Genomic DNA, 22,771 nt, shown 5'->3' with positions numbered 1-22,771 from the left:
CTCTTACTGACTCAGTGTAATATAAAGTCTCTATGTCAGGCCTCAATAAAGAAAGGATTCTGCTTTGGAAGATGTCCCATCTGCTGGATTCCATACAACTGAAGGATCTTTTTCCTTTTTTTTTTCCTGTTTTTTCATTAAGACAGCACAGTGCATAGATCACCTGCATTTGATTTGTAGTTGGTACTTGGTAAACAGAGGTTTTAGTTAATATTCTTTCTGTCTATCTGCATGAAGGCACAATAGATTTAAGTTTGTGAGATAAAGCATTCTTTTATATTGTATGATATCCGATAGTACCTGCACATTATTTCACCAAGGTTTATGCAGAAAGTGAAACCCTTCTAGAACTTAAGCACTTTTATCACTAGCTGACAGTGCACTGAAAATATTTACTGTACTTCTTTTAGAGGTTACCATTTATTTAAGTTGTAGCTAATGTCTAGCATTAATTTTTAATCTAAAACCATAGAAACAGAAGGTAGCCAGATATAGAAGTTAGAAAAACAGGTAGTGTACAAATTTAAGAACAAAATATGAATACTAAAATTTTCTAGGATTTAGAACTTTTTTCTGGCCAGAAGAATTTATTACTGACTTCTCTTAAGGTTGTCAAGATTTATCAGGTATTGTCACAAGAAAATAGGAAAGCTGGAAAATAGGAAATTTTTCTAATATACTTGAATTGTGACTAACAATTCTTTTAAAATAAAAGAATTGCTAGTTTTTAAAACTAACAATTCTTTTATTGATGTAGATCCAAGTTACATTAAAATAACACTAAATCCAGAGGGATGACAAGCATGCATATATCTGACTAATTTGAATAATGTGTCAATACATTTAGATTATGTAATAATTAGAATATTTGTATAGCTACTACTCATTTCAGTAATTGACATTGTCCTACTTTAATAGAATGATAGTAAAACATAATATACCTTGATAAAGTAATATGAATTTAACGACTTCAGTGAAATAAATGTCAATATTTCTCTTTTGTTCTCAACTATTTTATTCTGCATATTAAATTTTGCCTGTTTTTTGACAACCATACCTATTTGTGGTCCGAACACCTTTTCCTACATCAGGGAAATACGAACTGTGTGACTGCTACTGATAACATCTGAAGAGCCTTGTTCTGTTCCCTATTCTGAAGATTAAATTTAGCTCAAGGGAAGAAAAAAGGAGCCTGAGCAAAGAAAGGAGAGGGGAGAAGATAAGGTGTTCTCAGAGCACCGTATCATTCTCATAGGGTGCTTATGCAGCGGTGCAAAATGAGCATTGCACAACTCCAGGAGTGCCATTTACACAAATTTTGATGTGGACAGTGCTCCTTCTAGTTGTGCAGTTTAATGACCATATATAATAGAGCTCCACTGTATTACACATTTTTTTGAATTCTTATTATTTATTTTCACATCTGTCTTCTCCCGAGGTCAAAGACAATATCTTAATAATCCTTGTATCCCTAGCTGCTGACTCAAGGTAGAGTCAGTCATTATGATTAGAAAGTATTTTAGGAGTCTAATTCAATATCCATCCATTCAACACTGTTAATAGGCTGATTAGATTGCCATACTTTCTCTGAGGAAAACTGAACTTTAAGAAGTCTTATAATTTACATGTGGAAAATAATATATTATTTGAACCATTCAACTGTTAAAGGAAAATGTGGATCATCCCTTACTCATTCTCTGTTTTAATATTTCTTCCTTTTCCAATTGATTGTCTTTTGGCTCTTTCTTATTCATTTGTTTTACTAGATCAAATCACTGACCAGAGTGGGCCCAGGATGAGAACAAATAGCCTATCTGTTGATGCTTGAGTTGTGTTTCCTTCTAAGATTTATTTCAACAATCTATCTGATTTTGTTCTTGTAGAACAGAAAGACATATTCTGTAAATAAAAATGGCATTGTTTTATATTATTTTATGTAGATTATAGCAATATGTTAAAGTTTTATGTGTACAAACACATAAATATGAAGGTTTTTTAAAAAGTGGATAATTAGATGATTTATGCTTAGACTTTGAAATAGACAATTAGACCTATATTGTCATTTTAATCTTAGACTTTGAAATTAGGCCAAAGAAAGGGAGAGAAATAATTAGAAAGAAAAGTTAGAGCATTTAATTTCAGTGACATCCTCAACTTTTCAAAGACAAATATATTCTTGTTAGTCAAAGGTTTTAGTACTTGGAGCTTGTATACTAAAAGGGGACCTAACTACTAGACCTTTTATAGAAAAGGCTTTATTTCCAGATCTAACAGAGCCTAGGCTTCCATCCTGAATTTGAAAAGTGTGGGGGATCTTAGTTTTAATTATTAGTAGAAATGGATATAGATGAAGTTTGTGAATGTGGCATCATGTAGTACTAATGTAATTTTTTTGATAGATACAGATATATAGAGGTATAGATATATAGTGGTCTAGATATATATTTCTAAGGTCAGAATAAGTGATTTTTCATCTTATCCATGCATGTATTCAGTCAAGAGTCTGTTTCTGAATACATGGAGTCTTTTAAATTTTTCTAGCCATACCATGGTGATAACTCCAAAAATATATAATAACTTATTTAGTTAATTCATAAACTTAAGAAAAGAGTGTTGGATTGATTTCAAAACGTTTCCAATTTCGTATCCTTTTTCCCCTAGAAGGGGCTTTTGGAGAGGGGGTGGCAGTATTTCCTAAATAAGAGTGAAATCTTTATGTGAATAATCAAAACTTATAGTAAGTTGATGATTGAAACCTACACATTCTCCTTTCCAATACTGTTCACAAATTGTGACTCATTTTCTTGGTGATAGAGCTTTATACTGAGACTGTATGTTGTTGGAAGGAGCAGAGTTGGGAGAAAACAGTGAATTTTTAGATCCTAGTCTCTTTCTATCTAAATGACTTTAAACATGCTAGTAATTATCTTCATCTGAAAAAAATGAGTATGCCTTTTTTTTCAAAGAACATGTATTACTCTAACCATAAGAAATTGGATGATAAATGCTATTTTTCCCAATGAGGTTAATAACTCTTCCATTTTGAGTAAAGTCCTTGAAGGTTTGTATTCTACATCACCTGGAGAGACTTTAAAAAGTGTATTGAAATTGTTGTTTTCTCTAGTTGATTTTTGTAATCCGTTCTAGATCTGTGATCTGAATTGAGTGATTTTGCTTTGTCTTGAGACTATTTTAAGTTGTAACAGGAGGTAGACTACTTGTCATGAGAAGATAGTCTGAGATGTAGTTTCAGGGGGGGTGTAAAGATTATGATGGTGATGTATAGATTATTTTATTTGGATGGTATCTTTTTAATATTTTGGTTAGAACATTTAAATTTGAAGACAGAAGTACATAATTAAGGTAAGTAAAACTTACCTCAAAATTTTTTCTACTTCGTGAACAGTTTCTCAGTTTCTAATGTATCAGTACTTTTGTTTCAGCCAAATGTCACCATTGTGGCCATTATTTGTTAGTGTCAAAGAGCACAAAAATAAATATTATAGTTCTGTTTCCTCCTAATTTTGATTATTATTCTCATAGATATTGTCTTTGAGTTTCTGGCAAATTTGTGACTGATTTTATAATTCCTCTGGTTTTTCTACTGTATGACAAAAATTATTATACACATTCTTTAATAACCATCAGATTTGACTTCACTCTCGAGCATTATACTAGAATCTATTGTTACCTAATTTAGTAATAATTTTATAATGGCAGCTTAACATCTCTTATAATTTTAGTTGTTATCAAGAAGAATGACATCACTTAATTTGACTCAGAATTCAGAAGGATGGATGAATGAAAAATTAATAATTTACCACCTTTGCATAATACTGAAGCATAGAATATTAGAAGGATTGATGGCAGAAAAGGTTAACAAATTTTAGCAGCTTTCATTAGCTTTACACCGTCATATGTTTGTGGTGCTGACTGAAATAGGCTTTGTAGGAGATCTCAGTCTAGGGAACTAATTACTTGTGCCGATTGCCGCACTGATGAATAGACCTTCATTGTATCATTCCCCTGAAGACGAGGAGCAGCCTGTGATTCACGACTGCATCCTGGCTGATATTTGATAATAATTTTAACAGATAAATGTAGGTAGGCAGAATGATGAAGTGCCTATCCAAGCTTCATGACTATCAAAGCCATACACATAACCATCTGTGTACCGCCTTTTCCCCACTCACCTAAGGAGAATTTTATATTAATTGAGTTCAAACAACTGTTTTCTTTTGCTTATATGTATCTTCTGTATGTATTATTTAATTTAAATGAAATCATAATACTAGTTTTCATTTAAAATGTGGACAGCAATATAACAAAGAAGAATAAAAGAGCTTTTTCTTTTCGAGGACTGCAATTCTTACAGTTTTTTGTATGCCATTTAGATTACTTTATATTTCTTCCTCTTTATGCATGATCAAAATCAACAAAGGAGATCTTTGCTGTTCCCTTGTCTCCCCAGCATTCTCAGAAAAGAGCATAAGATTCCTATTGTTTTTTAAAAAAAATCTTCTTTAAATAATGCACTATTTGTTATCTATGCTTTTATTAATCTGAGATAATTTTTAATCACTGAAGTACTTATTTACAAATCTATTTTGAATTTTTAAAGGTAGCATCTTTAAAACATCAAAATATGGGTAACTTTTATGTAGGTATTTTGGGACTATCAATTGGTCAAGGCTACTAATTTGTCAAAGCTGACAGGTAAAATTTTATTAGCTCATGAAATACAAGTGAGATTTTATTTTGCATTAGTCATTTTTTGCAGAAGTTTTGATTATGAATTTTTAAATTCATTATTGAAACTTAGAGGTTTTCATATTGTGTACCTTTAGTGAATAAATACATTCTGCAGAGATTGTTTTAAGGAAAATATTTTACAACATGCTAGATCATGATTAGTTAATAGGAGAGAAAGTTGACATTTATATATTGCCATGTAAAAGATCTACATAATTGGGGAAAATATAGTAGAACTTGAATTGTGTGAACCCTTTAAAAAATACATTTCTAAAAGTATGCTTTTGATATAGCAATTATTGCACATCGTATAGCATGTAGTTTTTAATTAAATATAAAAACAGACTACATAAAACAGAAATCCAATCTGATTTGCTTGAATATAGATTGCTGTTTCACTCTATAGGAATGGTTTATTTAAAAACAGTAAATGGAAAAGAAATGCATTTTCTTGTGTTGTTCTAAGCCTCAGGGGCTAAATGTAATGAATATTTTAAGAGATTATTTTAATTAAATTCCTGCACATCTAAACAGAGTAATATTTTATTATCACATGCATAACCATGTAACTGAGATATTCATTAAAGTTAACACTTTCTGGACCAAGAATCCACGGTATGATTTACTGACCTTGTGCAAAAAGGCACAAATTAGGAAGAAAAATGAAGGGGGACAGACTTTGATTAATATAGGTAATGCTATACCATATTTATAATAGCCTTTTCCCTATTCTGGTTTATAAATGCAGCCACAGAGAAAGGTGCCCTGCTGAGGCTGAAATGAGGCTGAAATCAGAGCACATGCCACTAGAGTGTGGGGAAACTGATCACACTGTCAGCAATTCATTTCAAAATGATGTATTTAGTGCTCATTTCACCTTCCAAGAAAAAGGAAAAGGAGTTCCTTAGACTGGAAGGTGATATTGTTATTTTCAAGGACATACCTAAGTTAAAGATTGCAGAAAGGGGAGTGTGAGGTGGAGGGAGAATTAAGAGGAATGGGAGGAAAAAAATGGCAGAGCAAACAAGGAGAGCTTTATGCAGAAATTCAGTGCTACCACGCTGTTTGATAATTGCTAACATATGTGGCTTCTCTGTTTCATTGTAGTCGTCCTCGTGAGTTCTGGCGCCTCGACTACTGGGAAGATGACTTGAGGCGCCGGCGACGATTTGTGCGTAACCCTCTAGGATCGACACATCCTGAAGCGACACTAAAAACAGCCGTGGAACATGGTCAGTGTATAAACCACTCCTTGCCAATAGCAGCAGGTACAGTACTTGGTAATGAAGAGCATAACTTCATTACTACAAGATACTGTAAAATGGTCCAGTGCCACATTTCACAGTTATTCACCCCAGAAACAGAAGTTCAATTTTTTATAGTTAGTGTAGGGTCCTATTAAATTATGGTGTCAAGTGTATTTATTTATTATGTTACACATGCAAAACTTACTTAACATAGACCCTTTGTTTCAGAGTAGGAAGATAAAATATTTCTCCTTTTAAGTGACACATTCAGCTTTGAGTAAATTAATCCAGGATGCCTGTCTTAAATCCATGAATATCAGAAAGACAGCATTTACAAACCAAATACGTTTCTAGGTTCTGTTGTGTGTATATGGTTTTCCCTCAACCATGGTATTTTAGCATGAGATGATGAAGCGGGAGAGCTGGTAATAAATGTCCAAGTGCTTAGATACTTTCTGAGCCTTGATTTGTAGATGGTTGTGATAGACGCCTCCTGGAAAAAGAGAATAGACATTATTTTCATATGTTCCTGTTCTGCATCATTTTGTTATCAGAGCTTAACAAAACATTTTCCCTTTTTTGATATAATGCATAGCACTATGATTCAGTTTAGGTAGAAGCCTGATGAGCAAATTGGAAAAACTGAAAAAGTCCTTTGGATTTGGTAATATACTCTCTTTGATCATAGGGTTTCACATAATGTTTTATAATTTTTGAAAGCCAATTAAGATTTATTGATTATGGGGGAAAATGTACCTCTCCATATTAAATTGTTTTTGATTTTATAAAATAAATATTGGTTAGTTTTAGTAAGATGAGAAATAGTTTTAATTTCCCTTTTTCAGGGTATTAGTTTAACATGCAGCAGCTTATGGTTAAATGATAGTATATAGTATACAAAATAGATGTTTCAAAAAGGATATTAAGAATTTAGATTACAAGTCTGTGATCTTAGGTTTGGCCTCAGTCAGGCAGCTTAACCTCTTGCACTCAGCCTTAAAGAGCCATTTCTGGAAGAAAATGTCCACAATATGTCATCAGATATAACACCAAATGTGACATCAGTCCTTTAAAAAATAAATGATCATACAGAGAATAGTCAATAACAAAGTGATCTAAAAGCAATAATAGTTGCAGGGCCCTGCATCTTCAACTACAGGAGGTGGAGAAGGAGAAATAAGATGTAGAAATAATTAGGCCATTTTTGCTTTTAAGATCAAGTACTTTTTACGTGATGCTATACATTTCAGAGTTATATATCTATTTTTATTTTTCTTTCATTTTGTTTTTGTTTTTTTGGCTTTGGTTAATGACCCTTACCTTGAAAATAATTAGCCTTTTTATAGTTTTATTCTTTTCAGTCAAAAAGATGTTACCATATGCCCTTAAAATTTAATAAGTATCTTTCTGTCTTATTAACTGTCATTTAACATTGAGTTGTGAGTTCTGAAGTCTATGAATGACAATACAAATATTTTTTTGAAAAATTTTCCTTTTATAGCTGGAGAGGGGGACCTGGTTTCTAAAACAGCATATAGGCAAATTGTTAGTCCTTTATCCTGAAAGAAATAGCAGTAACTGAATTTAAAATTTGTTGTATAGATTTAATACAGAGCTTATTAAAATCATTTCAATCAAAAATAGTACATTTAACTTTGGGAAATTATAGGATTTTTCATAATGAATAAATTTTAATTTTGTTGTTGAACTTTACCTTTTAAAATAATATTATCATGTCAACTGTTTTAATGCTAAGAGTCTGATTTTTTAAAAAGATATTTATTAGCAATGCTTACTGTCATTGAATACTTAAAATCCTGTATAGGAGCAGATTTCACTGTAATTACTCTAAATAGTAATTGAAAGTTTAATGTAATATTAATGATATCTATGTTTTATTATGCACTTTTAAATTAAGAGAGAGCAGTAAAGTTTAGCATTTTATGTAATTCCATTCTATTTGGTAATATTTTATGCTAGTTTCATAATGATTAATATTTAAAGTACTCTGAAAGATTAAGAATATAAATTTAAATCTGAAATATATTTTTAAAAACTAACTAAATGTGTAGTAGATGCTTCCAATTAAGGGGATATGTTATATTTAATGTAACATTTTTTGAAAAAAGGTAAAAGCTCTAACTAGTCATATTTTATATACTTTTAATTTTAAATAATAAAGAACTATTAGTTTTGGAACTCAGCACACAGATTGTAGTGTGGTATTGTTTGATGTCGGCGTAATTTATGCTAATACATTAGGTAGGTGAAGAGCTTAATTTTTTAATGTTTTATTAATTAGAGTATCTTGTAGTTGACATTCAATTTTAATTTTGTGTTAATTGTGAAAGCTTTTTTTATCCTAACTTAACTACAATAAGGAAGCTAATAAAAATAAATATATTAAGAATCAAGAATGCAAAACAAAACAGTTAATGTGATCAAAAAGCATGTGAAATCAGAATTTATACGTGGATGAATACTATACTTCAATGTTGAATTTGAATAATTAAAATAGATATTACTGAGGATAGTGTGTCAGTTTCATACTATTTTATGACTTCTCACTTTTATTTGTAATTGATTTACAAATCAAGACAGGAGACAGGACATTTTGAAAACGCAGAACCTTAAAACATCACGAACTATATTATTATTATCAAAGGAGGACATCTAAATAGAAATACTGTTGGAGATTAGTTATGTATTTTAGTAGTACAAGCCATCTATTTTATAGATTGATTTGATTTGAAGGAAAGCCTCTGGTGTAAGGGTGGCAGAGTAAATACCTGAAGAGTGATGTTCTCTGTTCAGGCGATCAATACCAGCCCCATGACTCTACTTCTGGCTACCTTCTAGTTAAAAACAAATTTTTTAATTCTGACAATTTAATTGCCCTTCCCAAGTTCACATTAACTTGCTTGGGGAAAAGAGTTTCAGGTAATTTTTCAACGAGAGACCCTCCAAAGTGGTTATTTATAAAAGTCATTTTGTAATGGGAGAATTCTTTAACTTTGTAGAAACTGAGTCATATTTTTAAATTAAAATTAATACTTCCTCTTATTAAATAGCCTTCATGGAAATTAGCAGCAGGAAGCAGAGGTGCGTATGTGATTCTTAAGGGCATTTTCTCCAACTTTATAGTTTTAAAATTTATTAGACTGCCCTTGTCTGTTTTTTTTTTTTTTTTTTTTATGCGGTACGCGGGCCTCTCACTGTTGTGGCCTCTCCCATTGCGGAGCACAGGCTCCGGACGCAAAGGCTCAGCGGCCATGGCTCACGGGCCCAGCCGCTCCGCGGCATGTGGGATCTTCCCGGACCGGGGCACGAACCTGTGTCCCCTGCATCGGCAGGTGGACTCTCAATCACTGCACCACCAGGGAAGCCCTCTAAAATTCATTGTTAAATATAATGGGAATTTTATATTCAAATTAAAGCCATGTAAAAAATGTTTTAAATGGTGAAAAGATTGATTTTAATTCAAATGCTAAAGCAGTTTAGCACTAGAATCCTATTGAATTTGCCATTTTTATTTTGTAGAGAATGTGTGTGCAAATAGAAGTATATGAGGAGTATTTAACATAGTTTTAAAAGTATCTTGCAATCACATGGAGTGATACAAGTAACTCATTTGATTTTCTAGGAATGACAGACCATGTAAAGATCCTAAATCATGTCATTCTCTCATATCTTCAATAATGCCAGATACTACTGCTTCCTTCTTAGGATCAAATACACTAGGTTCTTCATCTAAAACTTTTGAGAAATCCATGATCACTAGGAGATGAACTTGGCTTGTTCTCCTAATTATCCTTTGTAGTTTCACTAATTTTTCTAGAGTAAATTTTCTTGACCTTGGAAATTGCATAAACTATAAAGGGGAATTAGTTGAGGACAATAGTTGTATATAAGGTATTCTTTATGTGTCGTGTTCAGAATAAACAGTTATGGTATGTACTGCACATCACACTAAGTGGACACTCATTTTATGTACAGTTGAGGTCACTTCTTTATCCCAGTAGTTATCTTCTTTTTTTAATTAACAAAGTGGCTAATTCTTAATGTATCATTTTTTTTTTTTACTATAATACAGGCTATTGATAATTCCAGTTCACTTGCACAGTGGACTTCTAAAAAGGGATTTATATATCATAGGTAGAACAGTTTTCTGTTTTAATTTTACTTACCTAGTCTGTGTTGCATAGATAAATCAACTCATGCCCAGAGCTAGCTCTAAAGAACTTGAACTTTACATTTTGAGGACCAGCTTTTCTCTGAGCCCTCTCATTGCTCTTAGCCTCAGTGAATCACAAGTTACGTTTCAAAGAAAACATTTTTTACAGATTTCTCCAATTTTATATAACAATTGCAGTTTGGTTATTAAGTTAGGGTAAATATTAAATCCGAATAATATATGAGATTAGTGAAGGCAGTTTGTTGATAGTGATATGAAAAATTTAAACAGTTATCATGTTTGGTAATAATTTCATTAACCAGAAAAGATCTGAATCAAGCTTTAAAATTGAACCAAAAGTATATTTTGACTTCATCCAATTAACTTTTATACAAGTGCAGGATATATTCACAGAAAATATTAAAATAATTGATTCTTGTTTTAATGGTTGATTGAGTATAAGACAAACAAAATTTAAAAATATGCTTTTCCCAGCACATATAAATATGATAATTATCTTTTATTTTATGCTTGGGACAGTTTTGTTCTAATTTTGAAAAAAAAAGTTCTTTAGCAGAAAGCTATTAGACCACTGAGAATTGAACACCAGCGCATGTGGTGTGTATTAGAGTACTGTTGGTAATTTTACTGCTGCTAACTTAAAATCCTCAAGGGGGAGTTAATTACAGGAAAACCATTCTAAATATCAGTAAGCTGCATATTTTCCATGACAAAAGAGCTTTTTCAGTTGAGGTTGAACAATTCCAGAATCTGAGCTTGTAAAAATAAGTAAATAAATAAATAAAAGTGGTGTTTGTATGCATACAGTAGACCTATAGTACTTAAATTTTTTTTCATAAAATTTTAATTCAAAAGCTATTGTGTTTTAATTTGTTGTCAGCATGATGAGAACATATTTAAAATTTTAAAATTTCAGTGGGAAGGGATAAAAAATTATTTTTAGTGGTCATTGAAATGAATGTAATTTATTTACTGAGCTATTTTGAACCATTGTGTATTGCCACTGACTATTCTTACTGTCATTTTTTGTAAATGTTTTCAGATTAAAGAGTTTTTTCCTTCTTTTTTTCTTTCAAATAAGCTTGGTGTACTTCAGGACATGTATGGCAGTAATCAGAGAAAGTAATGATCGAGCTGTTGAATTTAGTTTTTTCTGATGTGTTTGGCCTATGCTCATCAAATTTAGGTTTGGAAATGAATGTTTGGAAATGAATATTCTGTACTTATTTATTATAATCCTGACTTAAGCTTTTTAAAATGCATTATGAGAAACATAAGAATTAGTAAACTAACCAGTAAATTACATATACATTCATATTTGTATATTGGTTATTTTCACTTTCTATGGCATAGTGGTTAGAAGCCCACATGCTGGTGCCACACTGACTGGATTTGAATCCTGACTCTACTTATCGCCAGCTGTGTTGCCTTGAGCAAGTTATATAACCTCTCTGAGCCTGTTTGCTCATGTGTAAAGGAGAATTTAGCAGAGGGTATATGAGAATTAAATGAGTTAAATGTGTAAAATGCTTTGAATACTTTGGCTCATGATAAGTGTATTTAATATTAGCATTATTATTATTATTATTTCTGCTTTGATGAAGGAATTATAAACCCAGGAAATGAGGATGTAGCATACTGATTTTGTACTAAAGTCTGACTGGCAACTGTAATTTATTATAATTTACGTTATAACAAACTATAGAAGATGGTGATTTCTCTCGTGTTTCTCAGTGACCAATTTATTTTTAGTAAAATTGATAGTAAATTGAAAAAGATCTTGTTTGGGCTAAGAGCAATGTTTGTGATTTCAAGGTAAGGAAATATAAATGCTTGAAATATAAACAATGATATAAAAACTCATACTCCTATTTTCCTAAAAATTAGTGTTTTTTGGGTATATTTCTTTATTGCATTTAAGAAAATGGAGCCATTTCAATTAGATACTTTTAGTTCTTTTCAAATATTTATTGAGACCTTCATATGTGTGCAGCATACTATGCTGTATGTGGGTATGAAGGAAAATAAGATTTTATTCATCCATAGAGAGTATTCAAAGCTAAATATAGAAAGCCTCTTCCTGTGACTTTCTTATTAAATAGAAAGCTTCTATGTTCTTTTAAGTAGTGCCATAAGTATTACATATAAATGATATAAACATTTATAAAATTATATGTAAAAGTTTACATATAAACTTACAATAAATATGGTAAAAATAAACTTTTACCTTTAATGTTATCAAATAACCATACCTATTAAACTCAGAGAAGCTTTGATTTGTCTAACTAGGTAAGATACATGTAGTTTAACTATTTAGAATAAATTATATAGATAAATATTAGTCATGTTACTGCAAACTGAGTGCTTTATCCTTTCTGGGTTTGGGGTCTTATGCCTAGGCTGATACTGCAGTGGAGCAAAAAGCCTAGCCATCTTATTTCTATATCAATAGCTGTTGCCTGGTGGATCAGGTGCTTTACCTCTGGAATTTCTCTAGCTGGAGACTGGGAATGTCAGTAGTGTAATGAGGATTCTAAATTTCCCTTATGTGACACTATGCGCTTTTAAAACTCCCAGTCCAGAAGTTAATATCTACTTTTATGTATTTCTTAAGGAGAAAGCTGCTCAAAGCAATGGGAGTCACCTTGGAGGGATATGGGGTTTTGACGTCAGAATTTGGAGTCTCAGTGTTGACTCCTTTCAGCTGCTCGCCTGCTCCTCTTTCTGGTTCCGTTGGTGGCTGTAGGTGCTCCGCAGAGCTGCTTCTTTACTCTCTATATTTGCTGTACCCTTTCCCTCCTTCCTTCCCTTCGGCTGCCTTGTCACAGTGCCTTTGAGTCTGGCGCTGCTGCTCTCCACAGGCTGCTCCAGTTCAGGCGGTGTGAGGCTCTTTGCCCAGATGCCTCTCATCCCAGGCTTTCTGTTATGTTTGCCCCCGGGGTGTCTTAGCCCTTTAGTTTAAACACATGGAGGAGGTACTGTTTGAGCCTCCACTTAGTTTCCACACTGCCTTGCTCTTGGAGATTTGTATAAGGGCTGGAGTAGGGCTGTGGGTGGGGTGAAATGTGGGCAAGGTTAGTGTGAAGGAAAGAGGGAGGATGGAGTAAGAGGAAGAGCATGCCGCTTCTAAGAGCTGCTGTAGCTTTATTAGTGTCAGATATGGCTGCAGAATCTCACCTAAATCCTCACTGGCTGTGGATCTCTCTTAGCTCTGTATTTATGCATTCTCCTTCACAGCCACACCCCAACCATTTCAGAATGTTGTTATAATATTATTCACAGGAATAAATCAGTATTCCTTGTTTTTCAGTGTTAAGCAGGTATTGTTTCCAAAACTAAGTTCTGATTTTTTTTTCTACTAACAAATTTCAAAACAATGTGCTGCTTTTGAACCCTCTTCTGCCCTAAATATAAGTAAATAAAAGGCTTAGTGAGCAGTGCAAGGGTCATATTTAATGGGATTAGGGTTCTTGTTCAAGGTAACATTAGATTAGGTTTGGGGAATCATGGTTGTCAGAAGGAGCGTGTGGGCCATCCTGATCACTTTCCCCACCCTGGATGACTCTGGGTAAAAACAATTGACCATCTTGGGCCACCTATCCTTACCTCGGTTCCCTGCCCCTCGGCCATGGTGCTCTTCCCAGACCTGATGGACAGCTTTGTTTCCTTTTCATTTCAGCTGCAGATGAAGATATTCTTGCTAAAGGAAAACAGTCCATCAAGAGTCAGGCTTTAGGAAATCAGAACTCAGAAAACGAGATCCTCCTGGAAGGCGACGACGATACTCTGTCATCCGTGGACGAGAAAGATTTAGAGAATCTCACTGGTAAATTCAGGGGTCGTGCACATACTTCAGCTAGCTCTGAGCCAGCATGCATCTAATTACTTACTTCTTCAGCTCTGCCTGAAAAAGCAGGACTACCAGCTTTACACCCACAATTACATTAAATGAAGATTGTTTTTGTTCTTCTAAACATTTCCCCCCAATCTTCAATAGTTTCCCTGTCATTTTTCTATTCTGTTTACCCTACTCATCTTTTTCTTTTATGAATAATCTTTACTGAAAAAGAAAAAAAGTACAAAAACAGCAACAACAAAACAAACTTGCTTCACCCATCTAATAGGAGTTACCTAATCTCTACAAAATGAGAGCTGTATGTAAAATTATGCCAATTGCTTTGTAAATAAAGCTTGGAGGTAGATGAGCTATTTGCTTTGATATACAGGTCTTAGGGAACATGCTGCATATACATTTAACTCTCAAAAAATCCATTCCAAGAATGCTATGGCTTTTCACAGGACTCACATATTTTATCTGATGTAGCAATTTTTGATTTGCGCTCTGCAGATTTTCAGTTTTACTTCCCTTATGGGAAAAATTCTCTTGTTTAGCTTGAAATTTTAGTCATTCATTAAATACCTTTTTTTCTTTAATGCCTGTGGCTCTGTCCCTCAAGGAGGAAAGTCTGAAAGATTCTACATCTTCAATAGATGAAAGTTACATAATCTACTATTTTGATAATTTAAAAGGCATGAAAAATCTTTTATTTAGTGACATATCTGCAACCATGAAATGAATGATAATGAAAAGCAAAAACAGATGATGGCATCTTCTCTGATGGCTATAAATCTCTCTGTAAAGTAAAATAAAATTAATTGGCGCTTACTGTTAAGGGCTTTGGGCAGGAGTAGAGAGTAAGGTGGACACTGCTATTCTCTGGTCTTTTCCTTCACATCCATTTACTCATTTCCTCCTCCTTTATTTTGCTTCTATTCTTGCTACTAGTAATACATTCATACAGTAATAGAGGTGAAAGGGGAGTTTAATTATATAATCTTGACAATGGAAATAGGATTAAGAAGTAATCCACACTAATAAAGTGGTGTGGGTTAGAAATGAAGTGGAAATTGTCAGGGGTCTTCTGTAGGACCTAGGCTGCCCTAGCTCCTGCAGCTGTCTGCTTACCCTGTAATTGAATGTCTGAGAATGATTGAAAAAATGTTATTTCTTCTCAGGATTACATGCTAATGTACGGAGGGCAAAGGAGACAGCAAAAGAACACATAGCTGCTTCTTTCATCCATTTATAGGGATGAGCTTTGGGAAATCATGGCTGTTCTGCAGTTATCTGCTGCCCATCTGCAAACACAATGTATTTGTACATTGGGAATAGAGGGCAAAACCTGCTCTGATCTCTGCAGAGCATCCCTCCTATTGTCCCACTGGCACACATTAAGATTGATGTGAGATTAAGGACCAACACCCTTCTAACAATCGATGGAAATGTCAATTCATCTGAATTTTGAAACACTTATTCACCCATTGATTACCTGAATAGGTGTACCGTGTTTATAGGCACTATATTAATTCGTAACTATAAATGCCAATCTTGTCTTGCTGTTTTCGTCACCTATAGGATTTTTACAATGAGGAATTTACATGGGATTTCAAAAACTTACTACATCTCTCTGTATGTAAATATATATATGTATAATTATTATTTTTAGTCCTTATTTTAGGTTTGGCTCTAATATACTTTATGCTCTTCTATCTATAGTGAATCTGTTGTTTTCAGTAGCAGGCTGATTTGTCTTTTTGATAAGCCCTGTGGAGATTTGATTATTCCAATAAAAATTCATTCACTTGGAAACCCACCCTCCAGCTGTTTACTCCCAGAGTCCCTGAACTACACTAATACTAGATTTGGACGCATTGAACAATGGAAAGGCAGGCTTGGAAAAGAAGTATTTTTACCAATCTTTTATGGGGTGAAGTTGTTATGGAAGAGGTTTTGTGCCAACCTGGCACAAAATCTTTATCAGAGAATATGGTTTAATGTTCCTCACTTCATTAATAAGCTAGTAATCTTTCTGTAATCATGCCTCAGCCAAACTCTAAGCTAACCTCTGGCCTTAGAAGCCTATTGAGTCTTCCTTGCTCCTGGTTGTTTTTCTATGTTGTTTGATAGCCTGAGGCTTGTTTTCTAAATGGAATGTGGATGGACTTATTTAGGCTGAGCCACCTTCTAACCAGGAGATCAGACCAAAGGTAGGCCGACTCCCTATAAAATAATTGAATCCTAGTTTACTGTTATCATTAACCGCCTATTATAGATCTCTTAGTATGAGAACCCTAACTTTGCATTTTCAGAGGGAGATTTGGTGTGGACAGAATTTGTAAGTGTAAAAGGGGTAAGCAGGCAATTTGGTGCTAGAGGTGAGAATTTAAAATTAAATGAAATTTCTGCCTGAATCCACTTGAGTTTTTGAAAAATATCATTCCAACTTGTTTGGCTTGTCTTTTCCTTTTGGCAGGTCCTGTTAGCTTGAGCACACCAGCTCAGCTTGTGGCCCCCTCTGTTGTAGTAAAGGGCACTCTTTCTGTCACCTCCTCCGAACTCTATTTTGAGGTGGATGAAGAAGACCCTAACTTCAAGAAAATTGACCCCAAGGTGAGGAATGGGTTTCATTTTATGGAATTTTTTTTTTTTTATGATGGGAAAGTGTGTGTGTGTGTGTGTGTGTGTGTGTGTGTGTGTGGCTGCTGCTGGGTAGGACTGACATTAATAAACTATGATAGAAATAGTTTGAATTTCTTGATGAATTGCTTCTGCCTATATGCAAGGCAACTATCTCCTTTAGCTTATGATTCCCTTACCAGCTAGTTAGATTATTGAAGTTCATTTAGATTCAAAAACAATTTCCATTTAATTGCATTTATCATTAGCTCATTCAGGGGTGGGGGGAGAACCTCAGGGAATATCGTCTATAAAATATATTTTGCCTCAAAGGGTCCGGGTGAATTAAGCTACAAAATTCAGTGAGAGTGGAATTATTTTGTTTAGCCTTTATATTTTTCTGGATATAATACCAATATATCACTCTCCTTGCTTTGTCCTCCTGACTTACTACTCTGACATGCATGCAAGCATGGCTTGTATGTGCGAGATACCTCTTTTTCCCATTACCTGTAGTCAGTTTTACAAGGTACTGCATAAATTCCTATTCTTAAATGAATATGTAATTTCCCCTTTAAAATGTATTTCTGATTACTTTTCAGACCTTGGCAACTTTATTTTACTAAGAGACATTTGTGGCATAGCCATAAAGCCAAAATTAGGTTTATTTCATGAAAGTGAATGGTAGAATTTGTTCTGTTTCTTTTAAAATTAGCAAAATAAGTAACCTGTAGAAAGAGAAGAGGTTTTAAAAAATGGAGTAATTTCTTTTACAGGCTGTTAGCTTGTGTGTGTGTGTGTGTGTGTGTGTGTGTGTGTGTGTCCACACGCACACGTAATTGTTTTCTGAGTTTATTGGTAGGAAATTCTTTGATTTGGGAATCATGTGAATTATTAAATTTTGGTGACTTAGAAGTATTTCAAAGTCATTCATAATGAAAATGTTATAATTTTATGAAAAACTTTACAAACAAACCATATCTTGTCTTATGCATGTTTTTAGCACTTGGGTTCAGCATTGCTGCTTTTATTAAGACTGGACTTGGTAGACTATGTGAAAGGAAGTCTGTGCTGAAACTGATTGTTTTGAGTTTAAGAATGTAGCTAATCCAATGTAGAGAAAACTTTAATTCTGAAATTATATCAGCTAGAAAAATTTTCTACTTTGTTGTATGGCTGAAATGTCTGAAAATGTATTTTAGTTTCTTTAGGAAAGGAAGGTAACCAAAATTACTCAAACTCTCTAATTTATGGTAATTTGTGAGTTAGGCCGAAATTTAATTCAGAATACTATTTATTCTATTATGCTTTTAGACATACATGGCTTAAAATCTAAAATGTGATTTGTTTTAAACATGGCTAATGAATTGTCGTCATTATTAAAACCCCTGCCAATCTTTGTGATTAGGATCTTTGAAGTTATTGACTCCTTTTGGGGAAAGTTATAACTTCTATTTCTGTCTGATCTTATTCTGTACAGCATCATTAAATTAATTTTTTTCCCTGCTGCTTGTGCAATACAGGATCTTTGAGCCTAGACACGGAAATGGTCTGTACTGCTGCAACCTGCCTAATGTTACAGAAATCAAAACTTTTGCTAATTTATATTCTCAAAAATTTTTCAGCCCATTATTGGAAGAATTTTTGATTTTGTATAGACGTTGGTGTTTAAGGTATTTTGTAAATGAGGACACTGGAGTGTTTTTCTTTTATTGTTGGTGATACCTGCATTAAATTAAATAAGGATGGAAAAAAAGATATTGAATTGGGGAATTTTTATTTCTTCTTGTCAAGACTTAAAACTTTTTCTCTGAGATAGTTGGAGGGAGATACGTGTCTAATGCTTTAAATACTTTTGTGAGTGCAAAAACGGTCATTTTAAAATGTCATTTATATCTTTTAAACTAAACACTGTGCCCTTAAGTAATTTCTTTGTAAATGTAAGCACCTACTACTTGCTTTGAAATTGTTCTTAAAAATTCAGAACATTTTCCCTAGAGAATAAGTTCATTTGTATTATTCAAAAAATTAGTATATTTGTCTGAACCAGTTAGTATTACAGTGAGTTTATTCTACATCTGCAGGAAGAGAGACCTGAAAAAGATATAGTATAGGTTGAAAGAGTAGAGATGATTTCAGAACTGATAAGATCACAGTTTATATTTCTAACTCAGAACTATTTTTACTATGGAATTTTTACCTAGGAATCTTAAAAGTTAAACCTGTTTTATCAAGTGAACTAGGCACCACAGCTCTGAGTAGCTCCCTTGTTTTTCATCCACCTCTGCTATCCTGCCGCTCATCCCTCCATACACTGCCTCCCCCACTCAGACTTCTTTCTCTGATCTTTAAAATTGCTTTTTAGAACATTTTTCTTTGTATCTCTCATTCCTGGATTTTCTCAGTAGGTTAAAAAAGTGGGCTAATTCAAAGAATAAATTTTAAATATTAAAGGGTAACATCTGACATGGATTCGGTACCTGTGCCTCTCATTAACATATGTAATGGAGTATAGTTACCTCCAGCATAAAGAAGAGGAACCAGTTCCTTTGGGATGCTTTCAGTTTTACTAATTATTTTATTTTTGTAATCAGATATTTCCTTATATTAAAAAGAAACGTTTGTTAAAGTTGAAACGTTGAAATGAATACACTGGATTGTTACCTTAGAAAAGCAGAAAGAAGAGGAACATACTTTTCTTATATTTAATTTTTCTTTGGTCATAAAATAGTATTAAAACCTTTTTTATTTAAATTGAGTATAAGCTACTTCTGAATAATTCTGGAACTTTGATTAAAAAATGATCATAGTTACAGCATTTATAACTAGCCATTTAAAAACTTGAAGTAATTTATACATCTGGATTGTTCATATCACCATTTGCTGGGGAAAAGGAATATGGCTATACCCATTTTAATCCTCTTTTAATGTGACTGATTTAATTGTTGTTTTATTATTTAAAACTTGAAGAGGACAAATGATTGAAGGATGAGTATAACTCATTATGTTAACTATTCAGAAAAGATCCATAAATGTTTCTTTTATAATTCAGACTCACAGTGCATTTTTTTTTTTAGATTATGGCATGAGAGAGCAAATATCTTAATTTTTAATGTGAAAAAACTTTTCTTTTAAAAATTAGGATCAAAATCAGTTCTTTCATACAAAATCTGTTCTTTCAAGTGTGAAATGAGATATTACTTTTAGTCTTAAAATCTACAGAACAAACATATATTATAGTTGTGTAAAATTAATATTTTCTCTTTCCTAAAGATTTTGGTGGGAACTTGAATCGTGAAATCTACAAAATGTGCTGCATTTGTAAATTTTGCAAACTAGAGTTAAAATGGAAGCTTCTTGCATTCCTCAAGTTCACATCTTTATATTGTAAATAATAAATTGTGATCTCACCTTCCTTCATTTAAGAACAATTCACAAACAGTCATTTACAATGTAAAGTAGTATTTTTATTACTGTTTTCAACAAGACTGCTTAGGGTGAGGGAAGAGGTGTGGGGGAGGGAGGGACACATCTGACATTGGCACTGAGATACATTTAACATCAGCAAAACTGTTTAAAAGAGAAATTTTACATATAATTAAATACTTTTTTTTCACTTGGTGACAACATTCAGGCAACCCAAAACAAATTGGAGAGAGAGACAGAGAGACAGAGACAGAATGAAGAGGGGGAGAGAAGGCAAAGGGAGAAACTACTATATTTTGATTGAAAATGTACCTTGGGTTTCATTTTGTTGTGGCAAAGCCCGATTGCTTCTGTTGTGTGACCTTTTAAATTCACATTGTTTGGAAGAGAAGGATCACTTTTGTGCAAGAATGTGATTTTGTGTGTTTGGTTGGTTTGCTCTCCTTTTGTTTGCTTGTTAATTAAGGAGGTCTTCTGCCAGGTTCCCGTTTCTCTTAGGTGGCTTACATAAAAGTCTGTGTCTGGAGTTTCCGCTGTTTGTCGCCGAGTTGTGTGTTGTGTGTTTGAGAGCATTCCTGTTTGTGTCGCTTTTCAAGCAGTCCCCAGCACCCTATAGTTTGTCCAGACTTTTGGGATTGGTGAGAATTTCCCTGGCCAACCTCCAGGTCTGCTTGGCAGCGCTCTCCAGGGCCGAGTGGGGCTTGCCCTGGAAAAGGTCGAGGTTGGGCAGAAAATAGTGAGGGCAGCGGCGGCACTGCAGGCAGGAGATGAGCTGCAGCAGGATGCCGTTGAGCCGATCTCCGAGGCACGCCTCGTCCCAGTCCGTTTCCCGCGGGTGCTTCTCGCACTCGTACAGCAGCAGCGTCTTCATGTGGTAGTTATTGAGTGGCTGGCCAGGCAGCTCCAGGTGGCGGTCCCGCAGCGTCTTCAGCACCGAGAGACACTTGTTTCGGCAGCCGCCCATCAGCAGGCGGTTCTCAGCCTCTCCGAACTGCAGCACCCAGGCGTCGCTCTCCGCAGAGCTCTGCTTGCCGGTCAGCGAGTAGCACTCCTTAGAGAGCAAGTTGAACCCTTCGGCCTTGACCTCCGCCACCCTATTGGGGCCGGGCCAGGGGATGTGGGGCATAGGCCACTGTGCAGCACTGCGAGGCCAGATACCGGTGCACTTGAACGCCGGAGTGATTTGCACCACGTAGCGCTCCCTGATGCGCAACTTGACCTCGCTGGTATCCGCGATCATCTTGACCACATCCCGGTAGCTGCACTTGTCCACCGCCTGAGCCACCAGCGTCTGGAAACGTGAGCGGATCTTGCGCGCCGAGAGGTAGCCGGACGCTGTGATGAACTCGACCCAGAGAGACATGCTCCGCTTCCGCCCATCGCTCAGTTTGAGCACTGCGCAGCCCGGCAGTGAGCCGTCGTCCACGAAGTTGAAGACGCCCATCTGGTTTAGGTAGAGCACCACCTCGAATTCTGTGGGTGAGATGACCTCCAGCCCCTCGTAGCGGGCATCGATCTCGCTCAGGGAGCTGATGAAGCGAGGCTCCTGCACCTCCACTTCCTTTAGCACGTCCGAGACCACCTTACAGACCTCTCGGATGGTCTTGGCGATGGCCGCCTTGCGCGCTTGGCAGCGCTCAGTGTAGTATTTATTGAGCTGGTAAACCAGCTTGGCCTGAGCGGCGATCATGTTGGGGCACAGGTCCGGGCTGTACACCGGCGTCTCGCAGTACGTTGAGGGATCCAAGGCTCACGTGCTGGTGGTGGCCCTGCGGCTTGCGAAAGAGGCGCTGCGCTCCCCTAAGCCCCACTTTCACTCTTGTTTCCACCTGGGCTGCCCGGCTGATGCTTCAGCCGTCTAGCTCTTTCCTTCCCCTCTTTTGAAAGCTTTTTTCTTCTCCAGAAAATAAGGAAAAAAGAAAAAAAAAAAAAGGATGATCTTGGAAAAAGAAAAGTACCTGCTGGGACTTTTTTGCTTTCTCTTGATATGTGAAATAAAGATGTGCCTGCGGGCAAGATGAAGGGGAGGGGGGTGGGGAGACAGGGTGAGAGAGAAAAATTCAGGTTACCAAGAGGTTAGGCTTAGACGTCTGCAGCGGAGATGGCCCAGAAATCTGGAAATGAGGTCTTTTAAATGCCAAAGTAAATTTAAAAATAAAAGCGAAACATTCAGTGTTTCATTCTTAAACTTCTCTCCCACGCTGGTAGCACTTCTTTATTCAGATTAGGTGAGTGCTTTTCTCCTCACCCTCCCCCAGATGGAAGGTGAAGGGTGTAATTAATGTCCAGAGAGCGGCGAAGTGCAACTCAGTCCGCAGCACACTCAGAGGTTCGCAGATGCCCCGCACTCTCAGCTTGTAGGTCTGGTCTCTTCTCAGGGGGTCCTCTTGTAGCGGTTTTCCTCTTTTCCTACTGGAGGCGTTGTTTGGACTGGGTTGGTTTGTTTGCAGTGCGTTCTTCTTGTCTTTCTCTAGGTGCAAACCGCTGGAAGTTGTTTGATACTCATTTCTGCTTCGTAATTTATAATTTTGGCCGTCACAAAATCTATTTTAGTGTGACGAAGTCGTTGCTTGCGTTGCATCTGGGGTTTAGTTATAACGATTCGAGGGTTTTTCTTCTCCTCCCCCTTTAGGTTGCTTGTGCAGATTCCACTTTCTGAGTCGCCTCTCCCTCCGATGTCTCTCTCTCTTTCCC

The 22,771-nt window shown here is 35.2% G+C and overlaps 2 protein-coding genes across 3 annotated transcripts in view; one reads left to right on the top strand and one right to left on the bottom strand.

Moving 5' to 3' along the window:
* The window catches only part of LRBA (LPS responsive beige-like anchor protein), a 777,508-nt gene that overhangs the window by 442,425 nt on the left and 312,312 nt on the right, over positions 1 to 22,771 (top strand). The window contains exons 37-41 of one of the 2 annotated variants that reach the window (XM_007469902.1): positions 5,860 to 5,984; positions 7,899 to 7,930; position 8,772; positions 13,874 to 14,020; positions 16,509 to 16,645. In XM_007469902.1, coding sequence (XP_007469964.1) covers positions 5,860 to 5,984; positions 7,899 to 7,930; position 8,772; positions 13,874 to 14,020; positions 16,509 to 16,645 — 442 coding nt within the window. The remainder of the gene's footprint in view (positions 1 to 5,859; positions 5,985 to 7,898; positions 7,931 to 8,771; positions 8,773 to 13,873; positions 14,021 to 16,508; positions 16,646 to 22,771) is intronic. The other variant, XM_007469901.1, reaches the window with a different exon arrangement.
* Positions 20,097 to 22,765, bottom strand: MAB21L2 (mab-21 like 2). Its single transcript, XM_007469900.1, has one exon. It carries the CDS (start codon positions 21,765 to 21,767, stop codon positions 20,688 to 20,690), a length of 1,080 nt encoding a protein of 359 aa, XP_007469962.1. The 5' UTR covers positions 21,768 to 22,765; the 3' UTR covers positions 20,097 to 20,687.

Source organism: Lipotes vexillifer, unplaced genomic scaffold, assembly GCF_000442215.2.
Source record: "Lipotes vexillifer unplaced genomic scaffold, Lipotes_vexillifer_v1.1 scaffold755, whole genome shotgun sequence".
Lineage (NCBI taxonomy): Eukaryota > Metazoa > Chordata > Mammalia > Artiodactyla > Lipotidae > Lipotes > Lipotes vexillifer.
This window is presented reverse-complemented; position numbering and strand designations above follow the sequence as displayed.